The sequence below is a fragment of the Lemur catta genome, chromosome 20, assembly GCF_020740605.2.
Source record: "Lemur catta isolate mLemCat1 chromosome 20, mLemCat1.pri, whole genome shotgun sequence".
In the NCBI taxonomy this organism is placed as follows: Eukaryota; Metazoa; Chordata; class Mammalia; order Primates; family Lemuridae; genus Lemur; species Lemur catta.
In genome coordinates, this window is record NC_059147.1 from 3,521,182 (window position 1) to 3,545,251 (window position 24,070).

A 24,070-nucleotide genomic window follows, 5' to 3' on the forward strand; every position below is an offset into this window, starting at 1 on the left:
AAGAGGACAAATCAGTTACAAAACCTTACGCACCTAACAATCAAGATTGCAAACATATAAATGAAAAATTGATAGAAGAGAAGCTGATAAGTGTATACTTTTATGGTGGAGGATTATTACACTTTAAAAAGTACACAATAGAGAAGGTATGTATATGGAAGATTTAAACAACATATTTAACATGAATGTTACTTCAAATAACCATTCATTGAACTATTAAACTACCAGAAAAAAACCTGAACAAATTTCTAAAATTACTGTGCAAGCTACATTTATATTTATAATGCAGTAATATTAATTATAATAAACAGTAAAAAGACCCAAACCCTAAAACAATAATAAAAAACAACTCTCCAATTGCATTTACATGAACATTTTAAAACACCTTTCTAAATAACTCTGTGGTTAAGAAAAATTAAAAATTACAAATAGAACAATGAAAGCACCAGTTATGAAAATATGTGGTCTAAAGCCAAGCACATAATTACTGGTCTTAAAAACGCATCTTAGAAAGCAAGAAAAGGGTAAAAATCTGTTAATATTCAATGAAATAAACTAAAACCTAAAAAATACAATAAACTGTGAAGAAAGCAAATTATAGAATTAGTGAGAGATTTGATCTAATTTAAGAAGATGATGAAACTCTTTGGTATACTTCATAGAGAAAATGAAAGACAAATGTGTCTGGAAATGTTCATATAGATGTAGACCCCTGTACTATCAACTTCCTTGCCTTCTAAAGCAGAACATCTGGAATACAGTGTAATCTTTTCTTGATGACTTTGGGTCATCAGTATCAAGTTAAATTATTCTATAAAGTTGAGAATGCAGGTAAAAATGCAGATTACAACTGAATGGTTAATTAGCTAATACTTTCTGTAGAAGTCCCCAGCACTGTATATTCTTGACAAAGTCTCAGATTCCAATCTGCTTCTGGTCATTTTCCAGTCTCTCATTGTGGTACCTTGAATGCATAACCACTAACACATTCAAATATTACCTGTGGTTTCTGAATTATTAATACAAGAGACCTCAAGCTTGCCTATAATCTCATCTCTTTTGACAGCAAGTAGTTTTGTGAGAAACTATTGATATAAAATGTACTGATAGGTAATTGTTTTTTCTTCTCCAGGACTCAGAGAAATTCTGGATTTTATTTGTCTTTAGCTTGCTCCTCTTCTCTCTCATCAGACTGAATTTTACTCTTTGCCCAAATCATTACTTACAACCTCTGCCAAAAACCTGTTATTTTTGTTTATCTATTGCTTCCTTCCTTCCTACTAAATTTTTTTTTTCTTACAGGGAAAGCAAAGGATTTGAATTCTCAGAAGTTAAAATCCTGACTGCAACTTACTAGTTGTGTGATATTGGACAAGTTGTCTGATTTATTTGAGACTATTTTCATATTTATAAAATAAAGATAATAACCAACCTATAAAAAGTTATGGTGAAGTAATATAAATTAAAATCACTTCATAAACTAAAGTCATTTTCTTCCTGGCATTAACTACTAGGCAATATATTGCATTTGACCATTTATTGATTTACTTGCCATTTAACAGGTTTTGGATGTTCTTATGGCTGATACTCAAGACTGCTTCTTTGCTGCCCCCAATTTTTTTTTTTAAGTTGCTTCTAGGTTTGGATCTCCTTTAAAATAAGCCTATTGGAAGGTGAGATTTTGCTACACAGTTTCATCCACTGACTTGCAATAAATTCATAACAATACAACTCTTCTCAACTATATAAATACTCTGGTTATAGCAGATGAGGGTGATATGGAATAGTCAGAATAAAGACGAGGAGTCACAATCTTACACACAGCCACTCAGTTAAATTCTTAAAACAAGGAAGAAATATAACTGTATATGCTTGACAAGATGATAAATCATTAACACAACTTCTAGATTATAGTACCAGTGTTAAACAATTGTTTATTATAAGCAAATCACAATCTATTTTCTGTTCCTGAATTTCAGAAAATGACCTAACAAAGTCTAGAACATTAATTGAAATATGGTTAGTCAAATTTTCCTATAGCATTTAGGGGAAAATTTTTGATAATAAATGTGGAAAATGCAAGCTCCAATGTTCTAAATAGTGGGCAAAAGTTATTTAAATTCAAACTTTTCATTTTATTGTATTAATTTCTCTAGTAACTGTCATTAAAAAATAATAGTGATTAGAAATTCATAAAAAGTTTATTTACATAAATGGTACCCAAATATTCTTTATTATAATTTATCCTTCAGTTCCTTTTAAAAAACATTTTTCAGTAATATACTATTAGGAAATAAAACATCTTTTCAGTTTTATCTTATAAATGAAATTAAGAAACAATTTCTAAAAATAGAATTATATTTCTATACTATTAATAATAGTATACTCTTAAGTCTTACTATTATAACAGTGTCATTTTGCCTTTCTTGTCTCAAAAAAAAATTTGGAGAATTAAGACAAAGTAACTAAATAAAGAACATTACAGTAAACACAGGGAACTGGGAAAAAAACTCAGGGTTTTTAGTCTATGGTGATAAATACATAAAACAGCTGATCCCTGACCATGTAGTATAAAGTTACTTGCTGCCGCTATAAAATGTCATTAGTAGAGAGCTTTTTCATGTAACATGATTTTAAAGGTTAAGACAAATTAGACAAATTAGGAAATTTAGTAAAAAACAAATAGAACTGAAACAACCCTTGTCTCAAAACAAAAACAAAAAAACACAAAACAAGTTAAGAAACCATAGCTTCAGAAATTCTTTTGATTAAATACAGGTTGTGGATTGTATTCTCATCCGTATAGTTAATCCCTGCCTGATTTTCAAAATCTGCAGGAAAAAAGGAGACAGAATTCTCCAGGTACAATCCCTCAAATTAGAAACATCAGCCTTGTGCTAATTTTCAGCAATATAGCAGTCTGGAAATCAGTGAAAAATTATAAGCTGTTTTTTCAACAAAAGACAGTAGGAAAGGATTATAAAGCCCACCGTATCTTTCCTACTTCTAAGTGTCAAGAATACATTGTGCTGGATTCTCCAAGACACACATTTCCCTGTCAAATTCCACTGAGTAATGGAATGAACACTGAGATACACTGAAGTCTATCCTACAATTCTCATTTAGCTCAGAAGTACAGAAAAGAAACCCTAAGTTTTATTTCTTTTTTTTCTTTTTCTTTTTTTTTTAAAAAGGGTCTCACTCTGTTGTCGGGCTAGAGTGCCACGGCGTCAGCCTAGCTCACAGCAACCTCAAACTCCTGGGCTCAAGCGATCCTACTGCCTCAGCCTCCACAGTAGCTGGGACTACAGGTATGCACCACCATGCCCGGCTAATTTTTTCTATATATATTTTTAGTTGTCCAGCTAATTTCTTTCTATTTTTAGTAGAGACGGGGTCTTGCTCTTGCTCAGGCTGGTCTCGAACTCCTGACCTCGAGCGATCCTCCCACTTCAGCCTCCCAGAGTGCTAGGATTACAGGAGGCGTGAGCCACCGCGCCCGGCCAAGACACCCTAAGATTTTAAAACTAAACAGTTGCCTTTATAAAAGTATCATGACTTTCATAACAAACCACAACTGCCTTTGGTACCTATGTTTCCTGTACAGCTATAATGTTTACTGCTGAATTAGCTGTTGATATCATTATTACTGCTGAAATGGTAAAGGAACTTAAGTTAAATACTTGAGGGTTTAAAAGAGAAAGTGTTGATAAAAAACTTTTATGGCAAAAATAAAAATTATTTGGATGTTCTTCCAAAGATGAGTAATAATAGGTTCTTATTCTTTAGAATAGAGCAAATGTTCAAAATAAAATGTTTTTTACATTTTTTTGTTTTTATGTGCCACTATACTTTTAAAAGGAATAAATAATATTCACATTCCATTCAGAAGTTTGTTTTGGTTACATCACATTTGCTACACGCCTAAGTTATTAGTATATATAAACTCTGCATAACAGAGCATGATGACCAGGGCCCTGGAAAATTCTATAAACACAACTCAGAGCCATTATAATTTATAAACTCTCCATAATTTTCTACAAATATTTTAGGGACTAATGATACATGTTTATCCAAAAATCAGATTACCAGCAACATTGTTTGGTGTTAAAATCAGTAACAGGTCTGAGTTTTTCTGGGAAAGCTGTATTGCATCACAAGCCTAATAGTGAATTTGGAGCTGAGTTATTACTAATTTCACAATCAACAAATAAATTCATGCTTGGGAAAACTATGGATAGACAAATGATACAAGAGTTAAGAAGGAATAAATGCCAAGGAATAAAACTAATTGTAAGATGAACAAAACAATAAGGCATTAAAATTTAGGAATAGTCACATTTATGGCATCTGCCAAGATTCAGGCTATATTGTTTTATCTACTGGTATTTTTATTCCAAAAACAAAACTAGCTGCAGCATTAAAACTCACTGGTAATGCAATACATATACTCACAAATTTATAAATGCAAATAATATCAATAGTCACATTGTAATTTCCAATGTCATTATGAAACAAGCAACAATAAGGGAACATTCACTGAAGATAAAATGGGTTATGTGCAGAGTATCTTACTAAGTGGTTCATTGCATTTTACCTCATTTTATGTTTACTATAATTCACTGACAGAGGTACAGTTATTACTCTTGTTTTAGATGAGGATTTAGGTAATCTGCCCAGGACACACAGACAGTAAGTGGCTGGAATGAGCTTAAAGCCTAGGGTCATCTCTTAACCACCACGGTCTTCAGTCACAAAATGTAGTGGGGTAATCTGCCTATAAAAAAACCCTTGACCTTTTAAAGATCAAGTTTTGTTGAGTGAAACGTAACTTTTTACTTTTGATTGGATGTTTGTTTTTGTTTTACAGAATACGAATCTTTGAGAGGAAATAAGTATTCTATTTTAAAAATTTGTACAAATTGATGGGGACGTGAAATTTTCTTACATGTACACAATGTGTAGCAATCAAGTCAGGGTATTTAGGGTGTCCATCCCCTGAGCACAACACATTTTTGTTTAACTATAGCCACCCTGTTCTGCTATCAAACACTGAATTTATTCCTTCTTAATTGCATGTTTATAGCCTGTAACCTACTTCTCTTCATTCCCTCCCTACCTCCAACTCACTCTCCACAGTCTCTGTTTTCTATCTTTCCACTGTCTGCCTCCATGTGATCAACATTTTTAGCTTCCACATTTAAGTGAGAACATGTGATATTTGCCTTTTTGTGTCTGGCCTATTTTATTTAAGATAATGACCTCCAGTTCTATCCATATTGCTGCAAATGATTTCATTCTGTTTTATGGTCAAATAGTATACCCTTGTGTATGTACACCGCATTTTCTTCATCCATTCATCCATTGATGGACACTTAGGTTTATTCACATTATCTTTAATATTGTGAATAGTGCTGCAATAAACATGCAAGTACAAATATCCTTTTGATATATTGATTCCTTTTCCTTTGGGCAGATACCTAGTAGTGGGATTGCTGGATCACATTGTTAGTTTTTTAAGAAATCTCCATATTGTTTTCCATAGTGGCTATACTAGCCATTTTTTCATTACAAAAATGAACATCCAATATTCCCACCAACAGTGTATAAGAATTCCCTTTTCTCTGGCTCCTCGCCAAAATCTGTTATTTTTTTGTCTTTTTAACAGTAGCCATTCTGACTGGGGTAAGATGACGTCTCACTGTGGTTCTGATTTGCATTTCTCTGATGATAAGTGATGTTGAGCATTTTTTCATAATACTTGGCCATTTGTATGTCTTCTTTTGAGAAATATCTACTTGTGTCCCTTGCCCACTTTTTAATGGAATTATTTTTCTCTTATTGAGTGGATTGAGTATTTTCTATATTGCCAATGTTAGTCCCATGTTGGATGAATAGTTTAAAAATATTTTCTCCCATATAACAGGTTGTCTTGTCACCCTATTGATTATTTCTTTTGATGTGCAGAAGACTTTGGTTTAATTAAACCCAATTTATTGAGTTCTGTTTTTGTGGTCTGTGCTTTTCAGGTCTTAGTGATGAAGTCAATGTCCCAGAGAGTCTTTCGTAGGCTTTCTTCTAGTATTTTTATAGTTTTGGGTCTCACATTTAAGTCTTTTATCCATCTTGAGTTGATTTTTGTGTACGGTGAGAGATAGAGGTCCAGTTTCATTCTTCTGCATGTGGCTATACAATTTTCCCAGCAACATTTATTGAAGAGGGTATCTTTTCCTAATGTAAGTTTTTGTCTGCATTGTCAAAGATCAGTTGGCTTAAATAAGTGGTTTTATTTCTGTGCTCTCTATTCTGTTCCATTGGTCTGAGTGTCTGTTTTTATACCAGTACCATGATGTTTTGGTTACTATAGACATATATTTTGAAGTCAGGTAATGTGATGCCTCCAGCTTTGATCTTTTTACTCAGGATTGCTTCGGCTACTCAGGCTCTTTTTGAGTTCCATATGAATTTTAGGATTGTTTTTTCTAATTCTGGGAAAATTGACATTGATAATTTGATAGAGATTGAATTAAATCTGCAGATTGCTTTAGGTCATACAGTTATGTTATATTACATTATTAATTCTTCTGATCCATGAGCATGGGATGTTTTCCCATTTGTTTGTGTCATCTCAATATCTTTTACCAGTGTTTTGTAGTTTTCCTTGTAGAGATCTTTCACCTCCTTGGTTAAATTTATTCCTAGGTATTTCATTTTATTTTTATTTTTGGTAGCTATTATAAATGGGATTGCCTTTTTGATTTCTTTTTTGGCTAGATAACTAACGGTGTATAGAAATGCTACTAATTTTTGTACATTGATGTTATATTTTACTGAATTTTATTGAAACTTTATTGAATTAATTCCTCAAATCTAAGAATATTTTGGTGGGGTCTTTAGGTAGATCATATTATCAACAAAAAGGGACAACTTGACTTCTACTTTTCCAATTTGGATGTCTTTTATTTCTTTCTCTTGCTTGATTGCTCTGGTAGGACTTCAAGTACTACTATGATGAATAGGAGTGGCAAAAGTGGGTATCCTTGTCTTTTTTCTGTTCTTAGAGGAGATGCTTTCTCATTTTCCCCATTCAGTATGACATTAACTGTGGGTTTGTAATCTATGGCTTGTATTTCTGTGAAGTATGTTCCTTCTATGCCTACTTTGTTAAGATTTTTATATCATGAAGGGATATTGAGTTTTATTACATGCTTTTTCTGTCTCTATTGAGACGGTTATATAGTTTTTGTCTTTTATTTTTTTGATATGCATCACATTAATTGATTTGTGTATGTTGAACCACCCTTGCATATGTGGGAAAAATAACAATTGATCATGGTGTATTATCTTTTCAATATGCTGTTGGATTTGATTGTATAGTATTTTGTTATGGATTTTTACATCTATGTTCATCAGAGATATTGGTCTGTGGTTTTCTTTTTTTGCAGTGTCCTTGTCTGGTTTTGGTATCTGGGTGATGCTGGCCACATAGAATCAGTTAGGGAGAATTCTCTCCTCTCTGATTCTCTGGAATAGTTTCAGGAGGAGTGGTATCAGTTCTTCTTTGTAAGTTTGGTAGAATACAATTGTGAATCCATCCAGTCTTGGGATTTTATTTGTTGAGAGATTTTTTATTACTGATTTAATCCTGCTACTTCTTAATTAGTCTGTTCAGGCTTTCTATTCCTTCCTGGTTCAACTTGGGAGGTTGTTTGTTTCCAGGAATTTATACATTACCTTTAGGATTTTCAGTTTGTGAGCATATAGTTGTTCATAATAGTTTATGAATACCTGTTGTATTTCTGTGGTATCAATTGTAATGTCTCCTTCTTCATTTCTTTCTTTCTTTTTTTTTTTTTTGAGACAGAGTCTCACTCTGTTGCCCGGCTAGAGTGAGTGCCGTGGCATCTGTCTAGCTCACAGCAACCTCAACTCCTGGGCTTAAGCGATCCTACTGCCTCAGCCTCCAGAGTAGCTGGAACTACAGGCATGTACCACCATGCCCGGCTAATTTTTTCTATATATATATTTAGTTGTCCATATAATTTCTTTCTATTTTTAGTAGAGACGGGGTCTCGCTCTTGCTCAGGCTGGTCTCGAACTCCTGACCTCAAGCAATCCACCCACCTCGGCCTCCTAGAGTGCTAGGATTATAGGCGTGAGCCACCGTGCCCGGCCTTCCTTCTTCATTTCTGATTTGGTTTATCTGTATCTTCACTTTTCTTGGTTAGTCTAGCTAGTGATTTATCAATTTTGCTTATCTATTTAAACAAACAACTTTTTATGTTGTTGATCCCTTGTATTGATTTTTTATTCTCTATTTCATTTAGTTCTGCTTTGATCTTTATTATTTCTCTTCTGCTAATTTTGGGTTTGATTTGGTCTTATTTTTCTATTTTCTTGACATGCATTGTTAGACTTAATTTGTAATCTGTTTTTTTTGATGTAGGCATTTATAGCTGTAAACTTCCCCCTTAGTACTGCTTTTGCAGTATCCCACAGGTTTTTGGATATTGTTTTTCCATTTTTATCTGTTTCAAGACATTGTTTGATTTCCATATTAATTTCTCCTTTGACTCAATGATCATTCAGGAGCATGCTTTTTAATTTTCACATCTTTGTAGAGTTTCCAAAGTTTCTCTTGGTATTGATTTCTAGTTTTATTCCACTGTGGTCTGAGAAAGTACCTGATATTATTTCAATTTTTTAAAAACTCTTGTGAATTTTCTTGCTTGATTGGTCCTTTTACCATTATATGTCTTTTTATTAATGTTTCAGATGTCAACTCTATTTATCTGATGTAAGTATAAGTAGTCCTACTTGCTTTTGATTTCCATTTGTGTGGAATAACTGATTCCATCCTTTTACTTTAGTCTGCATGTGTCATTACTGGTAAGGTGAGTTTCTTCTAAGCAGAATATATTTGGATCACATTTTTAAAAGATTTTCATCCATTTATAATCAAGGTGATTATTACTATGTGAGGCTTTGTTCCTGTCATATTGTTGTTTTCTGGTTGTTTAATATATTCTTTTCATTCCCTTCTTTTTCTATTACTGTTTGTCATTGTGGTTTGGTGGATTTCCATAGTGTTACGATTTGATTCCTTTCTCTTCCTCCTTTACGTGATTGCTTTATCAGTGAGTGTTACACTTTTGTGTGTTTTCATGATGGTAATTGTCATCCTATAGCTTCCAGGTTTAGGACACCCTTGACCATTTCTTGTAGGGCCTGTGTAGTGGGAACAAATTCCCTCAGAATTTGCTTCTCTGGAAAAGACTTTATTTCTCCATTATTTGAAGTATAATTTTGCTGGATTTAGTAATTCTTGTCTGAAGGGTCTTCCTCCCACTGCCCCCCAGTTCTTTGAATATATCATACCATTCCCTTCTGGCCTATAAGGTTTCTGCTGAGAAATCCCTGTTAGTCTGATGGCATTTCCTTTATAGGTGACTAGGTGCTTTTCTCTTGTTTTTAGTATTCCCTATTTGAGTTTAGACAAGCTGAATATAACGTGCTGTGGAGAAGACGTGCTTGCATTTTATCTGCTTGGAAATCACTGAGCCTTCTCTATGTGGATGTCTAAATCTGCTGCTAGATTTAGGAAGTTTTCATCCACTAATATTATTTTGTGGGCAAGCGTGGTGGCTCATGCCTATAATCTGAGCACTATGGGATGCCAAGGTGGGAGGATGGCTTGAGGTCAGGAGTTTGGGACAAGCCTGAGTAAGAGTGAGATCCCCACCTCTATAATTAAAAAACAACAACAACAACAACAAACTCCAAATATTATTTTGTTAGGTAGGTTTTCTAATCCTTTTGTTGTCTCTTCGCACCCAAGGACACCAATATTTCCAATACTTGGTTGCTTTAAGTTGTCCAAATGTCACTGAGGCTTTGCTCATTCCTTTTTATTATTTTGGTTTTTAAAAAATTTTTGTCTGACTGAATTATTTCAAAAGACTTGTCTGCAGGTTCTGAGATTCTTTTTTCTCCTTGATCTAGTCTTCTGTTGAAGATTCCAAATGTTATTTTGTATTTCATTCAATGAGTTCCTCAATTCCAGAATATTTTATTGGCTCTTTCTAAAAATATCTGTTTGATAAATTTATCAGTCATATACTGAATTGTTTTTCTGATTTCTCTTGTATCTCAGTGAGATTCCTCTCAAGTAGTATTTCAAATTTTTCATCTGGGATTTCATAAATTTCTTTTTAATTACGATCTGTTGCACCACCTTTGGTGGCATCATATTTACTTGCTTTTTCATGTTTTCTGTGTCCTTACATTGATACCTATCTGTACATCTGATGTAATAGTTGTTTCTTCCAATTTTTTGAAATTGCTTTCATAGGGGAGAACTTTTTCCTGAAGATGTATATATGCCATTGGTTGGGTAGGTTACTTTGGGTTTGATTTTGGGTGCCTGCAGTAGTGTGATTTCTGTATGACTTCTTTTGCTATATGCAGTGTCAGTTGTATCTGTGATTTCCTCAGTGGCTTAGGGTGCAGTTATTAGTGGAGGCTGTGGTAAAGTTTTGCTGGGGACTAGGCTGCCAGATGGGCCAGACTTTGGCCCCACTGGTGGGCTAAGCATTCCTGTTCTTGGCCCCCGGAGCAGCTTATGCTGTTACTGGTTTTAGTGGGTCCAGGAAGGCCAATTCTTGGGCCTCCAAGAGGCCTGCTCCAATGCTGGTAGTGGCAATGGTGGGCTGTGTATGTGGGCACATTCTTGAGTCCCTGGGTAGCTGGTGTGATGTACATGATGGCAGTAATAGTGGCAGAGCAACCCACTGGAACCCAAATGGTCCATGCTGGTGTTGGCAGTAACTGCAATAGGCTGGGGTAGCCAGTCCTCAGGCCCAGTGGTGGCACATGTATAGGTAGGTGCTAGCTGTGGTTGTACTGGCAGTTTGGGTTGGCCCAACCTCAGACCCAGGCGGGAAGGATCAGGTGCCAGCCAAGGTGGACTGGGCTGTCTGATTTCCAGGCAACTGTATGGCATGCTGGGTTACTAGGGGGATGGGACTGGGCCAGCAGACTTGTCCTCAGTTCTGATAGGCAGGAGTGGTCCTCAGGCTATAGGCAGAATGCTCAGGTATGGACAGTGGGGGCTGTGCTGTAGGGCTGCCAATAGGGAGGGTGGGGACCCCCTCTCGGCTGGAATGGCATAGGCAGAAAGGTGTGAGGTGTGTGGTTTGCTCATGCCGTGTTCCCACAACAGCCTGCAGCAGTAGCAGGGATGGGATTTGTCCTCAAAGTACAGGAAAGTTACCAGTCTTCCTTCACTCTCCATGACCTAGAAGTGGCAGCCACTTCAGCCCAACCCAAAGGCAAGACACACAACCCTTGTAGGCCAGGCTGTCAAAATGGCATTGGCTATGAGCTCACCACCAGGGAGGGCGGGCCCCTCTCAGCTGGAGCAGCATGGGCAGGTAGCTGTAGAGAGTGTGGTGTGCTCACACCTTGGTCTCACAGTAGCCTGTGGCAGTGGTGGTAGGATTTGTCCTCAGGGTTCATGGCAGTGTCAGACGTCCCCCTTCCCTCCTCGCCCTGGTGGTAGCAGTGGCAGCTTCAGCCCAGCTTCAGGGGAGGACACAGACCTTTGGACGCTGGGATCAGAATGGCACCAGGCTACACTTGCTCTGGACTTGGATGCCTGTGGGCCTCCACATGAGGTCCCTCTCTGGGGCAATGTTTCTTTGCAATCTCTAGGCAGCTACCTATGTTAGTCTCAAGGCCCATGTGGGTCGAGGGATTCTCCTATAGCTAAGATTGCAAAAGATCATGGAGAGACTGTGGAGCCCTGGGGATTTCTCTCTTACCGTTTCCCTGCATCAGGGAGCTTCTCCTGGCTTCCAGCTGATTCCAGTTAAGTAAGCTGCCTTGGTTCCCTCTCCTTACTTGCTTTTGGTGCTTCCCATCATTTCTGTTGAAGTCCAGTGTCCTCTCTTAGAAAATCTACTTCAAGTATGAACATCTACTTGCTATTTTGGTTCCTCTGCATATAGTCAGCCATGTTGAACTTATCTCTCTAGGAACAGGCATTCTAAGCACTTGGGAGAAGTTCAGGGACCATGTAAAGAAATAGGAACTGAGTTTATCATGTTCCTTATTTAGGGACTATAATATATTCAGGCGCTATTCAGTTACAAAGTGTCATACTGAAGATACTTTATAAATATTTCTCACTTGATTTAATTTCCTTACCTTCCAGATGTATTCTTCAGTATGGCAAGAGCATCTGGATAGCCATCCATGTTGTAGTCTCCAATATGAAGGGTAATTGGAATCGGTATTTCAAGCGGTCGTTGCTCATGCACAAATGGCACAAAGCCCCAGAGTGTGCCCTTACTGCTGAAATCCTGTAGGACTGGAACCCACTACGGAATAAGAGAAAAAGATTAGACTTTATTTTAGAAAAAAATTCACCATTTGCAAAACAAATGATTAATTAAAGTTCTCAAGATAAGCATTATTTTATTTAACTTCTCTTTCTGTAAAATATGGTAAAGTATTTTAATTTACTTTAATGAACAGGTGACTGACACTCTGGGGGGAAAAAAAGTAGTCTCCCTTAGAATTTATCACCAGTTATCTCTGAACTGGCATATAAAGCCTTAGAAAGTTTCTTCACAGTATCACACACATATTTTTTTTGTTTTTGAGACAGGGTCTTGCTCTGTCGCCGAGGCTGGAGTGCAGTGGTGTGATCATAGCTCATTGCGACCTCGAACTCCTATGCTGAAGTGATGCTCCTGCCTTAGCCTCTTGAGTAGCTGGGACTACAAGCGTGCACCACCACACTTGACTAATTTTTAAAATTTTTTGTAGAGATGAGATCTCACTAAGTTGCCCAGGCTGGTCTTGAACTCCTGGCCACAAGCGAACCTCCTGCCTTGGTCTCCCAAAGTGCTGGGATTATAGGCATGAGCCACCATGCCTGGCTTGTAACACAAATTTTAGCAATGAACTGATATCAGTACTCATGTAGTTGAACTACCCAATTAAAAATTTGTGGCAAGTGGGGATATAGCTTTAAATGAATATTTCAAGCTTTAGTTAAAGCAAATTGTAATATCGTGTAATACTGATGTCCTTTCAGGAGAACCAACTTAGGAAGAAAGTTAGAACACTACCAGCCTCCCTGTTCCCCGGCTGTGCCTCTTGTACATTAAGATGACTTTAGTCATCACCCTCCAACCAAGCAGCTCATGAGGCTTTCCAAATAACACCAGGCCCAACAAGCTTTGTCTGCAACTGACAGGTACTTTTTAGCCAAGGAGAATGAGCTCTGTCATTAAAACAGCTAGAAGCTACATTTTTAGTAAATTCCTTATTTCTATTTTGATTGCAGTAAAGAGAACAGAGAGAATAGGCTGATTTCAAAATGAGCTTTTGCAAACTCTTTTTTTCTTCTCATTGCACAAATCTTCACTTCTAATAACTAAAAATCTGAAGAGTGGAAATCATGCCATTAAAATGATAGATGTGCCCACAATTAGCTAAGAGTCCAAAGATGTCCGAACAGAAGCGGGCACAGCTGACTTGAAATGGCAGGAGGCCAAATATGCCTACAGATTTTCTTTTTTTCCCTTATAAGCAGGTGACTTATTTTTACAGCCGCAAGCCAGACTATATTAAAAATGGCTTCTTGAAACGGTATAGTAAAAACAGGGTATTTCCAACATTTTCATATGTTAAAAACATTTTGCCATGAGAAAAAAACTTGATGAAGACATATAGAAAATGAGTTTTAATAATTTTTCAATCTTTCTTCAAGCAAAAAAGTATTACTTTATATATCATCAAAATGTTTGTTTCACTTGACTTTGAAAAAAATTGTTGGTTTAGTTTTAGAAGAAGATGGGAAATTCCACAAAATGCCAAGTTATGAGAAATTTCCAAAGAGGCTGACAGGTTATTAATGAGGATAAGCTGTACTTGATAAAGTATTCCCGTTAAGGTAAATGTAATAAGGTCTAAAAAGTAAATAGATTTTTCACTTAATGTGACTCCCAAAATAGTCACCAAAGGACTGTGACATTTATCTTCCCAGAGAGAGATGTCTGTATAATTTGAAAATATTCTTATAGTACTGTGTCACTTGAAGGGATAGACTAAATCATAGGTTTACTGCTACTTATGACTCAGTAATGAAGAGTTATTTGAACTAATGTTTAGAGTGATTCAAAACTTAAAAAAAAGTTCAAGATAAAAGTGTGAAAGTTAATTGCTTTTATTTACTTATTTTAATTTTGTTTTTAAGGCTAGTCATGTGAAGCATTGGGAGTGGAGAAGAAATAAAGAAATCTGTAACTGGTTGTGATCAATTAGTTGTAAATATCACCGTACTCAGACCAACCAGGTAAATGCCATTAGAATGCTGTTTGAAGATTTGTTTGCTTTAGTGTTTTCATATAAAATGTGATGTTCCCTACCCATAAAGGCTATAAAAGTCCAAGTGTTACTCTATCATTTATTACCCCTCCAGAAAGAAAAGAAAACTGGTTAATTCAAATACTACTGTTATAATTTATCATGTTCATATTAATCCTCCATGGTGACTATCATATTCGAAATTGCCTACCCATAAGCTACAGGTAAAACCTCAGCATGAGAGAATGAAATAGATCTAGATATCATAAATAAATACAACATTAGCTTTGAAAATAGATAAAATGTTGTTCTACATAGCCCTTTATTATAGTGTGTTTTGCCATATAAAAAGCTAACAGGTCATTTAATAACAGTATCCAGAATGGGTTTTCTTTACCAGATATGATTAAAATAGTACCCTTCCTCTCAATAAACAACACAAAATAGATTTAAATGTATTTTATGATGTTAAAATGAAGACATCAACAACTTAATTTGGGCTTCTCTCTGATTTTTCAGATATCTTTTCTAACCCTTGAAGATTTCTTTCAAGCAAATAACTCTGTTTACATTAAAAGAAAAAGCTGATATACCTGCTTTGTCCCAGATCTCACTAAGTAGATGGTGCTTTTCAGGCAGTTTTTATCTTCACACCCTGGTAGTAAGTGGTCCATGTATCCATCTCCATCTGTCAAAAGAAACTTCAAGAGTCCATTAATAGCCACAAAATAAAGTGTTCTTGTATGGCAGATTCAATTTTCTATTTGTTCAAAGTCTACATCAATCTAGATAAAACTGAAGAATTTGACACGTGGGTTTATAATGAATATGATTCAATTAAAAATCGCTCTGGCCCTTGCTACCTATTATCTGAACTGTGTCTTATTTTAAACTGCAAACTTTTCTGTGGTTAAACATTTATTCACTGTTGGAAAAAGACCCAATTTCAGGCCTTAATGTTAAAAATCATCAATTTTAAAAAATGTAGCTTTGACTTATTCACATAATTATCATTGCTGCCACAGGAGAAAAATAAGCATGTCAATAGCAATCCATTATTATACAGCATCTTTTAAATGTGAGACTCTTATCATTATACATGGTTTTAAGTACCTTTTATTCAGCATGAACTTTATCCAAGAGTTATAAACCTCTTAGCACTCTGGCTTCTAAAAAGTACCAATAAATTTTTATCAATAAAAAAGCAAATGAAGGGAATACAGATGTCCTTTACAACTGACTGGTTTTTACAGAGCTGCCCACTATTCTGCAAACATCTGTAGAGGGGAGGTTACTGAGGGACCTGGAGGTTGCTCCTCTAGTGCTCCTTCCTAGCTGGTGTCCCCCACCTTTTAGGGTTCACAGATTCTGGCGTCCCCAAGCTAAATCTCTTTACGTGGACATTCACAAGAGAGTAATTACTTAGCTTTAAAATTTGGAGCCTGATTTTGTGTTGCTTTAATTACTGATTTATTTGCTATGGTTTATTAGATCATTTAATTTCACACTTAGAAGGAAATTAAAAAAAAATTATCATTAGGCTGGGAACAGTGGCTTACGCCTATAATCTTAATACTTTGGGAGGCCGAAGTGGGAAGATTGCTTGAAGCCAGGAGTTTGAGACCAGCCTAAGCAACATGGAGAGACCCCATCTCTTGGGCTTGGTGGCATGTGCCTGTACTCCCAGCTAGTTGGGAGGCTAATGTAGGCTGGGCTTGAGCCTAGGAGTTTGAGGTTGCAATGAGCTATGATGACACCACTGTACTGTAGCCTGGGCAATAGAGTGAGACACTGTCTGAAAAAATAACGAGTAATTATTAAAGAAATATCCTTTACTGTATAGGTTTACATATTATGAGAGCTATATTACTATGACAAGCTCATCAAGTCTCCAATAGTGTATTCCAAAGGAACAAAATGAATTTTAAGGCTGACTGGGGTGAAAATCTAGCCAATGGAAGCTGACCCCTGTAGGGAAAAGTAAAAAGGCACAGCAAATGGAAAAATTGATTTCTCTCATTTAATTTCATGATTTAATTATTTATGACCATGATTAGTATTTGTGATAATAAATCCTTACTTAGATGAGCACAGCATTAAATAAAACAGTTGAATTAAAAATAAAAAGTATAGAGAACATCTGTGATTTGACAATATATAGATTTGAACTGCTTGGAATTAAAGAAGTTTAGAGATAGGGATACAACTTCAGCAGGAATACTTGGAAAAGAGAAGGCTTTCTGATTAGATAAACATACACCATGGTTAAAAAAATAAATAAAAGAGAGTTAGCCAAGTAAGAAAGAACTAAATAAAAAATGTTATTTATAAATTAAATATCAAATAATACCACAAACTTCATAAAAACCAAACCATTCTACTGTAAGTTAATGGGGACCAATTAGAAGAACAGTACTAAGTCTTTGCCCTTCATATTCACCCCAATGGGAAAATACTCAAATTAGAATTTTATTTTCACTCTTCTTTTCCCGTAGTTCCTCTCTCTTCCCAGTAGTTTCAAATTTCCTATGTGTATTTTGACCATGAACTAGCCAATATTTTATGAAATGTTCTGGCAAATAACTATCTAATAAATATATATCTAACGTGATGACAGCACAATTATGCATTTTAGTATAAATTATCAGCAATATTTTATAGACATGTTCACAGAAATCTAGAACTCACAGAATATTCACGGAATATGCTCCCTGTGCTAACTGAAAGTGCACAAGAGAAGCATTAGAAATGCTTTCTGAGAGTTCAATTTTGAGCCCAAAGGAAATCTGCTGTCTTAAAGGAAACAAATTTTAAACTTTTACATGTTTCACTTTTCTGCTTTTTAAAAAGCTTTTTATTTGGTAGTAACTTGCAATAACAGAAGTTGCAGTAATAGTATAAGGAGGACCTGTGAAGCCTTTAACCAGATTTGCCTCTTGTTAACATTTTAACCCATTTGTTTTCTCATCTATGCCCTTTCTCTCTATGAAATAAATTTTTTTCTGAACCATGTATATAAGTACATACGTTATGGCTCTTTTCCCTTAAATATGTCAGTGTGTATTCCCTAGGAATAGAGATATTATGTATCCTCAATAGAGTTAATTCACAATTCACACAAATATAATGCCTTTATCTAATGTATTATCTATACTCCAATTTTGTCCATTGACCTAACGATGCCCTGTATAACATTTTTGTCCCTGCAGCACAGGATCCAGGTTAGGAATAGAAATTACACTCAGTTATTACTTACTAGCCTCCTTTAATTTAGAATCTTTCCATAGTCTTTTTTGTCTTTTCTAATCTGCATATCTTTTTTATCTCCCACTGCAGGAATCTTCTGTATTTTAATATCTTATTATGCCTCCTTTCAGAAAGCAGCTTTCACATGGGAAAAATCAGAGTCACAAGGCTAGGAATGAGAATTAATTTAAGCAAATTCTCAGAGAAACAATGTCCCTTGTGAGCAGACTATGAAGCAAGTCCTGCTGATGGAGAAGCGGTCTGTGAGCCTGGCACACAGTCCTTACAGAAGTCCCCAGATTTGTAACTCTGACTGCCTTCTCCTCAGAACTTCGGTGAAGTATATATCTCCTTTTCTTGAAGGCTAAAATCCTTCTCAAAGACTCACTAGAAAATGTAACAGAAGGAATGGCATTTTGATTTACTTATACTTATAAAATCCAGTGTGAAAAACTGACCTTTTGTATGACTGATCACCCAGGACTAAAGAGCAAACACATGCTAACTTCCTTTGATGCTAACCTTAGCCAAACTTCAAATGAAATTCTTCTCTAAAACATACAAATAATTTTATGGAGATAAATTTAACAATTCAAAAGTGATTTACAGAAAAATTTTAATTTTAAAATCAAGAGCACGGTAAATTAATGTTATTGTTCTTATAAAAATGGATTATATCAATTTTTGTATAATAATTTTTCTGTTTTTAATTAAGTAGGGAAAAAAGGTACACACACAAAAAAAGGTCATAATATATCACTTATCCTCTTAAACACCTTTTATCCTCTTAATATCTTCAGTCTAATGAAGTTAACTAACCTGTGGTATTGCTTAAGCAAATTACAACTCATTGTTCTGGCCCCAGGTTACTGTTCCAATAATGTAGTGGTTCTTAAAATGTGGTCCTGCAACCTCTGAATCACCTGGGAACTTGTTAAACCCGTAAATTCTTAGGCTCCTGCCCAGACCTAATCAGTCAGAACCTCTGAGCTGGGAGGCCCAGCAACCTATGTTTTCATAGGTCCTCCAGCTGATTTGGATACGTGGTAAGGTTTGGGAACACAGGCTCTAAGGTATCTACACTGGTCTCCCAATGATGCCAGAGGGTGCGATGCGTATCCCTACTTCTAATGTCTTGATCATGTTTTTCCATTTATAATAAATTCTTTTTTTGTTAATCAAATTCACTACCCTTTAGGACTCAGTCTGTATCCCTTAGTTAGGAACTTTGCTCCAGCCTCTTGGAATTCCAGGATATCTTCTGCATATTCTTGAGTCTCTTAGGTAGGTCAACTCACTATGGCAACAAAACACATACAGCTATACATAGCAAATGTCTTGCAACTCTGTAAGAGTGTGTGGAGATTTTAATGTAATGGAAAGAAGGTAAAATCAGGATCAGTTAGATTTGGATTTTTAAGTTGGTTTAGCTCCCAATAGTGAATAATTAGCCATGCCATCTTAAGGGAGAAACTAAAACATAATTTTTAAAAAACATTATCTTTTTTTGGAACAGGAACAGCCTTTTTTTTCCCCAAAACTATTCAAGAGGTGTTCAGTTTGTAAAAAATGTCTTCCTCCTGCTCTTGTCCCCTCCTCTCCTCCAGAGGCAAGCACTGTAGCAGTTTCTTGTGTATCCTTTCACAAGACAGTCTTTGCATAGACACATGCTATATATAATTTTGCACCAATAGTAGTGTCCTCTACACACTTTTTGGCACCCTCAATTTCTGATTTAATATATCTCTGAGATGGTTTCATAATGGTGAATTTATATCTGCCTTATATATAATATAATATTGCATTGTGTAGATGTATCTCAATATAATGGAGTCTCTGTTGATGTGCACTGTGATGTGATGTTGATGTGCACCCTGTTGATGAACACTGTGTTGTTCTCAATCTTTTGGTAATCCAAACAATCCAACAATGAATAACTCTGTATAATCTCACCTTTGTGAAACTATATAGTATAGATTCTTAAAATGGAAATCACTACTTCAGTTGTTACATGAAATCAAAACTTAAATTTTAATCTCCAGAGAAAAGTAATTCTCAAAGTTTTTAATACTCTTAAAAACTGATTACCCCAAAAAGCTTTCTGTAGGTTTTATCAATGGCTATTTATGGTATTAAAAATTAAGACTGAAAAATAGTTAAATATTTATTAAGTTAGAATAACAACCATAAATATATTACATATGAACACATTTTCATGATAAGTAATTATTTTTCAAAACAAAAAGCTTTTTGAAAAAAGAATATAATTGTCAGCCTTCACTATCTGGCTTAACAGAAAATAGTATCAAATTTTCATACAGATTTTATATGCAATTTGTTGTGATATGTTGTTTTGGTTAACAAATATAAAAATATGTAGTTAGAAGAATTATTTTAATAGCCTTTTCAGATAACTCTAGCTATTCTTCCATACCACCACGAAACTTAGCAAGTAATAATTTCTTAAAGGTTACTTGCAACGAAGAATCTATAGCTCTATCAATGAACTTTCCACACCCTGTTCATTAAAATCCATTGGTTTATCTTGCACTTTGAAGGGATGCTTTAAAACCATCCATGAAGTCATGTAAAATGCATGACTTTGTAAAATCGCACATAATCATTTGGAAAATACTGGTTTACTGAGTTATGTGGCTCTTCCAAATGTTGATATACTTCATTACACAATACCAAAAATTTACATTTGTTAATATCACTACAATCTTATCATAAGAGTCTTTAGTTATTGGGAAACTATCAGCTCATTAGCAGATAGAAGTTTTCCAAAATTCCAGGTTTTGTTTGAAAGCTCAAATTTTGTCATTGGCACCAAATCTTGTCAGTTGTTTTCTTGATGTGACAAACTTGCCTTGCTCATTTTAGAGGAAACATCTATCAAACACACAAATCTGACTAAACATAGTTTGTCAGCTGTTCTTTCAAGTAAAAAAATGGTATAAAATAAAAGTGGCTAGTTTAGCTTGCAACTCAATTGCACCAGTGCATTTCATCAACACAATCGTAATACTTGGTGTGCAGAAGTGTCTTCTTCTACATAGTTCTTATTTCCCCACAAAGAATACTATAAAGAGTTGAGATTTAGTAAAATTATTATTTTTGCTGGTTCAACAAAAATATTACTATTAAGTGAAACTGATCGTTTATTTCCTTCCTCCTCCTCCTCCTCTTTCATTTTAATATTGTGAATGTATGGTGGTGAAGAACACAAAGAATGCTAATGAGGTTAAAGCCACTGCTTTGATTTGTGCTAAACTGCAAGGGGCTTTACCCACCATTGCTTCTGCCTCATTAGTATAAATGTCAACACTGTGAAAAGGCAAATAATATCTTAGTATTATTGTAAAAATAGTTTTCACTTTGTATACCCCCCGAAAGAGTTGAAGACACCAACCCCCTATAGAGGTTCTTACTTTGGACTAAACTTTGAGCATTACTGCTAGAGAGGTTGCACTGGTACCTGAATTAACCAATGTTTTAATTTTTGCCAATCTGACAAGTGAAAATGGTACCTCACTGTGGCTTAAATTTTTCTTATGAATGGTGTTCTTCGTCTTTTACCTGCTAATCTGTAGGAGTCCTTTTCATACTAAGAAAAATATTCTTTGCCTGTGATTTATTAAGGTTTTCTTTCATGGCTTCTAGGCTTTGCTTACAATTTATAAAGGCCTTTCCACTCCACAGTTATAACTTCCTGTTTTCTGACCCCATTCTGTTTTCTTCCAGTACTTTTGGGTATTATTTTTACTGTTAAGTCTTAGATTCATCTGAAATTTATTTTGGTATAAAATGTGAATTATCATTCTACTGTAATTTTTACACATGGATATCCATTTGTTCCACACCAATTATTGAATGATATATAGTTTTTAGCAAAGAAACTCAATCTCTTTTGTATTATTTCTCTTTATCTGAAAAATAATTGACAGGAACATAAGTTGGTAACCACATGGGGTCACTGTGAGTATTAACTGTGGAAGAAAGAATTTGGGAAAAATTGTAAAGCGTAAGCAAACATAAAGGAATATGTTATCCCTACACATCCCCCCTTATCACTGTAGGATACTGTGTATTTGTATTTCGGACAGTAATGTACTGTGCTTAGTAGGTAGGCAATAGAGTAAAAAAGTGTGTAACTCTTGGAAGGACAGAAGAGTTTTTTTTCCTCAGGACTTCAAGGACTCACTGCAATGCTTCCAGTCATGGTAATTAAAACAGACATAAAAAATGAAAGTAATAATTTAGAATTTGACAAATGTTACTCCATAGATGGAGAAAAAATTGTAGGTAGATGGCTAAATACTTCAATCTATAATCTGGAATGCTAAGTTCAATAACAACAATAAATCAGTGATTTTTTGATTACAGATTAGAACACGGCACAACAGCTCAAATGGGGAATAAGTGAAAATGTCTCCTTCCAACACCTGGAAAATTTACTCACGGATGACGGTAGCATACATGAGATATAAATACTATAAGTGACATGACTAATGGTAGAAAGTTTAAATAAAATTCATGGCTTTAACTTTTATATTGGGACCCAGGGCTGGAAGATTTTTATACAGGGTTTCTAAAACTGTACCTCTTGCTCAAATAGACCCAGAATATAGGTAGAAATAGTAGCTTTCCCATCACAGTTGTCAAGAGAGATAATTTATTCACATATAAACATTCACATATAAAACATTTTTTGTGATTCATTATTAACATAAAGCTAGCAATACAATACTGACATTAAAACAATTACCAAAAATCCATTTCCATTTTACTTCCACTGAAATATCTTAACATATGGGATATCACTTTATATTTTTCAGAAGAGCACATCATTAACATAAGAGAAATTATTCACATAAAAATACACTGAGTTGCGTACAGTGGTGCACACCTGTAGTCCCAGTTACTTGTGAGGCTGAGGCAGGAGGGCCCCTTAAGCCCAGGAATTTGAGGCTGTAGTGTGCGATGATTGTACCTGTGAATAGCCAGTGCATTCCAACCTGGACAACATAGCAAGATCCCATCTCTTAAAAAAAAATACCAAATATGATACAAAAATTATTATATTAATCAGCTTAGATATTAGATATTTTTAGGAACAAATTAAGAATATTTAAATAATTGACAAATAACATAAAAAATAGATGGCATGCATAAAAATATTTACATTTATTTTTTAAGTGTGCATAAACCAAACTATGACAGTGTGAAACAAGTTCTATATCAACGAGCAAAAAAAAAGAGGATCCTATTAACCAACAGTATATGGAAGGAATAAACATAATTTCTTAAAAATATTCAAATGACAGAATTATGAATATGTACATGTGTTTACCTACTCTGTTTCAAATGTTAAATAGTATACACAGTGACTTTTAAGTTATGCTCACATAAATATAGCATTAAAAATTTTTTTTAAAGATAGGGTCTCACTCTGTCACCTAGGCTGGAATGCGGTAGCGTGATCATAACTCACTACAGCCTTGAACTCCTAGGCTCAAGTGATCCTTCTACCTCAGCCTCCCAAATAGCTAGGACTACAGGCACACACCACTACACCTGGCTAATTTCTCTGTGTGTGTGTGTGTGTGTGTGTGTGTAGATGGTGTCTTATTATGCTGCCCAGGCTGGCCTCAAACTCCTGGCCTCAAGTGATCCTCCCACTTTGGCCTTCCAAAGTGCTGGGATTTACAGGGATGAGCCACCGTTCCTGGCCTAAATATACCGTTAATGTACCTATGTGCCTGAAGACAAGTCTACAAAGTGCCTGGGCTTTCATAGAATTTCAGTGATAAGAAATACATACTGTCAAAGAATATTAACAGGATCAGAACAGAAAAGCTACTTCTTTAAGATGCTACTGGTCACTATCAAACATGGTAATGCTAGAAAGTGTGAAGTTGGACTAAAGATACAGAAAGTTAACTAAATTTACTTAATGTAAGTTTTTAAAAAAAAACTTATTTATTTTAACTGATAAATAAAAATTTACATATTTATGGTCTACGACATGATATTCTGAAATATGCATACATAGTGAAATGCTAAATCAAGCTAATTAGCATATGCATTACCTCACATACGTAACATTTTTGTGTGTGTTGAGAACACAAAGTCTACTTACTCTCTTACTAATTTTCAAGAGTACTACACATTACTATTAACTATGGTCATCATGTTGTATTTAATCTAAGTTTAGGCTTTGTGAATACTTGGCCATGAGACAGGCCTTTCATGATGATGTTTTTCTCTTGTCAAGGTCTGAGATAAACCATTCTCTTTATTGTTCTGATTGAAATGCTAAAATATTTTTCCTTGTCATTTAAATCCCCTGTCAGGCTTCAGCAATGTCTCATGGATACTTATTTGCTGATTCTTTTCTGTTTCGTTGAATATACTGGTTCTTTGACTACTGTTATTGCTTGAATAT

The 24,070-nt window shown here is 35.1% G+C and overlaps 1 protein-coding gene across 2 annotated transcripts in view; it reads right to left on the reverse strand.

The window, feature by feature from the left end:
- Nucleotides 1–24,070, reverse strand: part of ITFG1 (integrin alpha FG-GAP repeat containing 1) — a 279,045-nt gene that overhangs the window by 133,110 nt on the left and 121,865 nt on the right. For both annotated transcript variants that reach the window (XM_045533358.1, XM_045533359.1), the window contains exons 9-10: nt 14,970–15,064; nt 12,208–12,380 (exon numbers count right to left, since the gene is read on the reverse strand). In XM_045533358.1, coding sequence (XP_045389314.1) covers nt 12,208–12,380; nt 14,970–15,064 — 268 coding nt within the window. The remainder of the gene's footprint in view (nt 1–12,207; nt 12,381–14,969; nt 15,065–24,070) is intronic.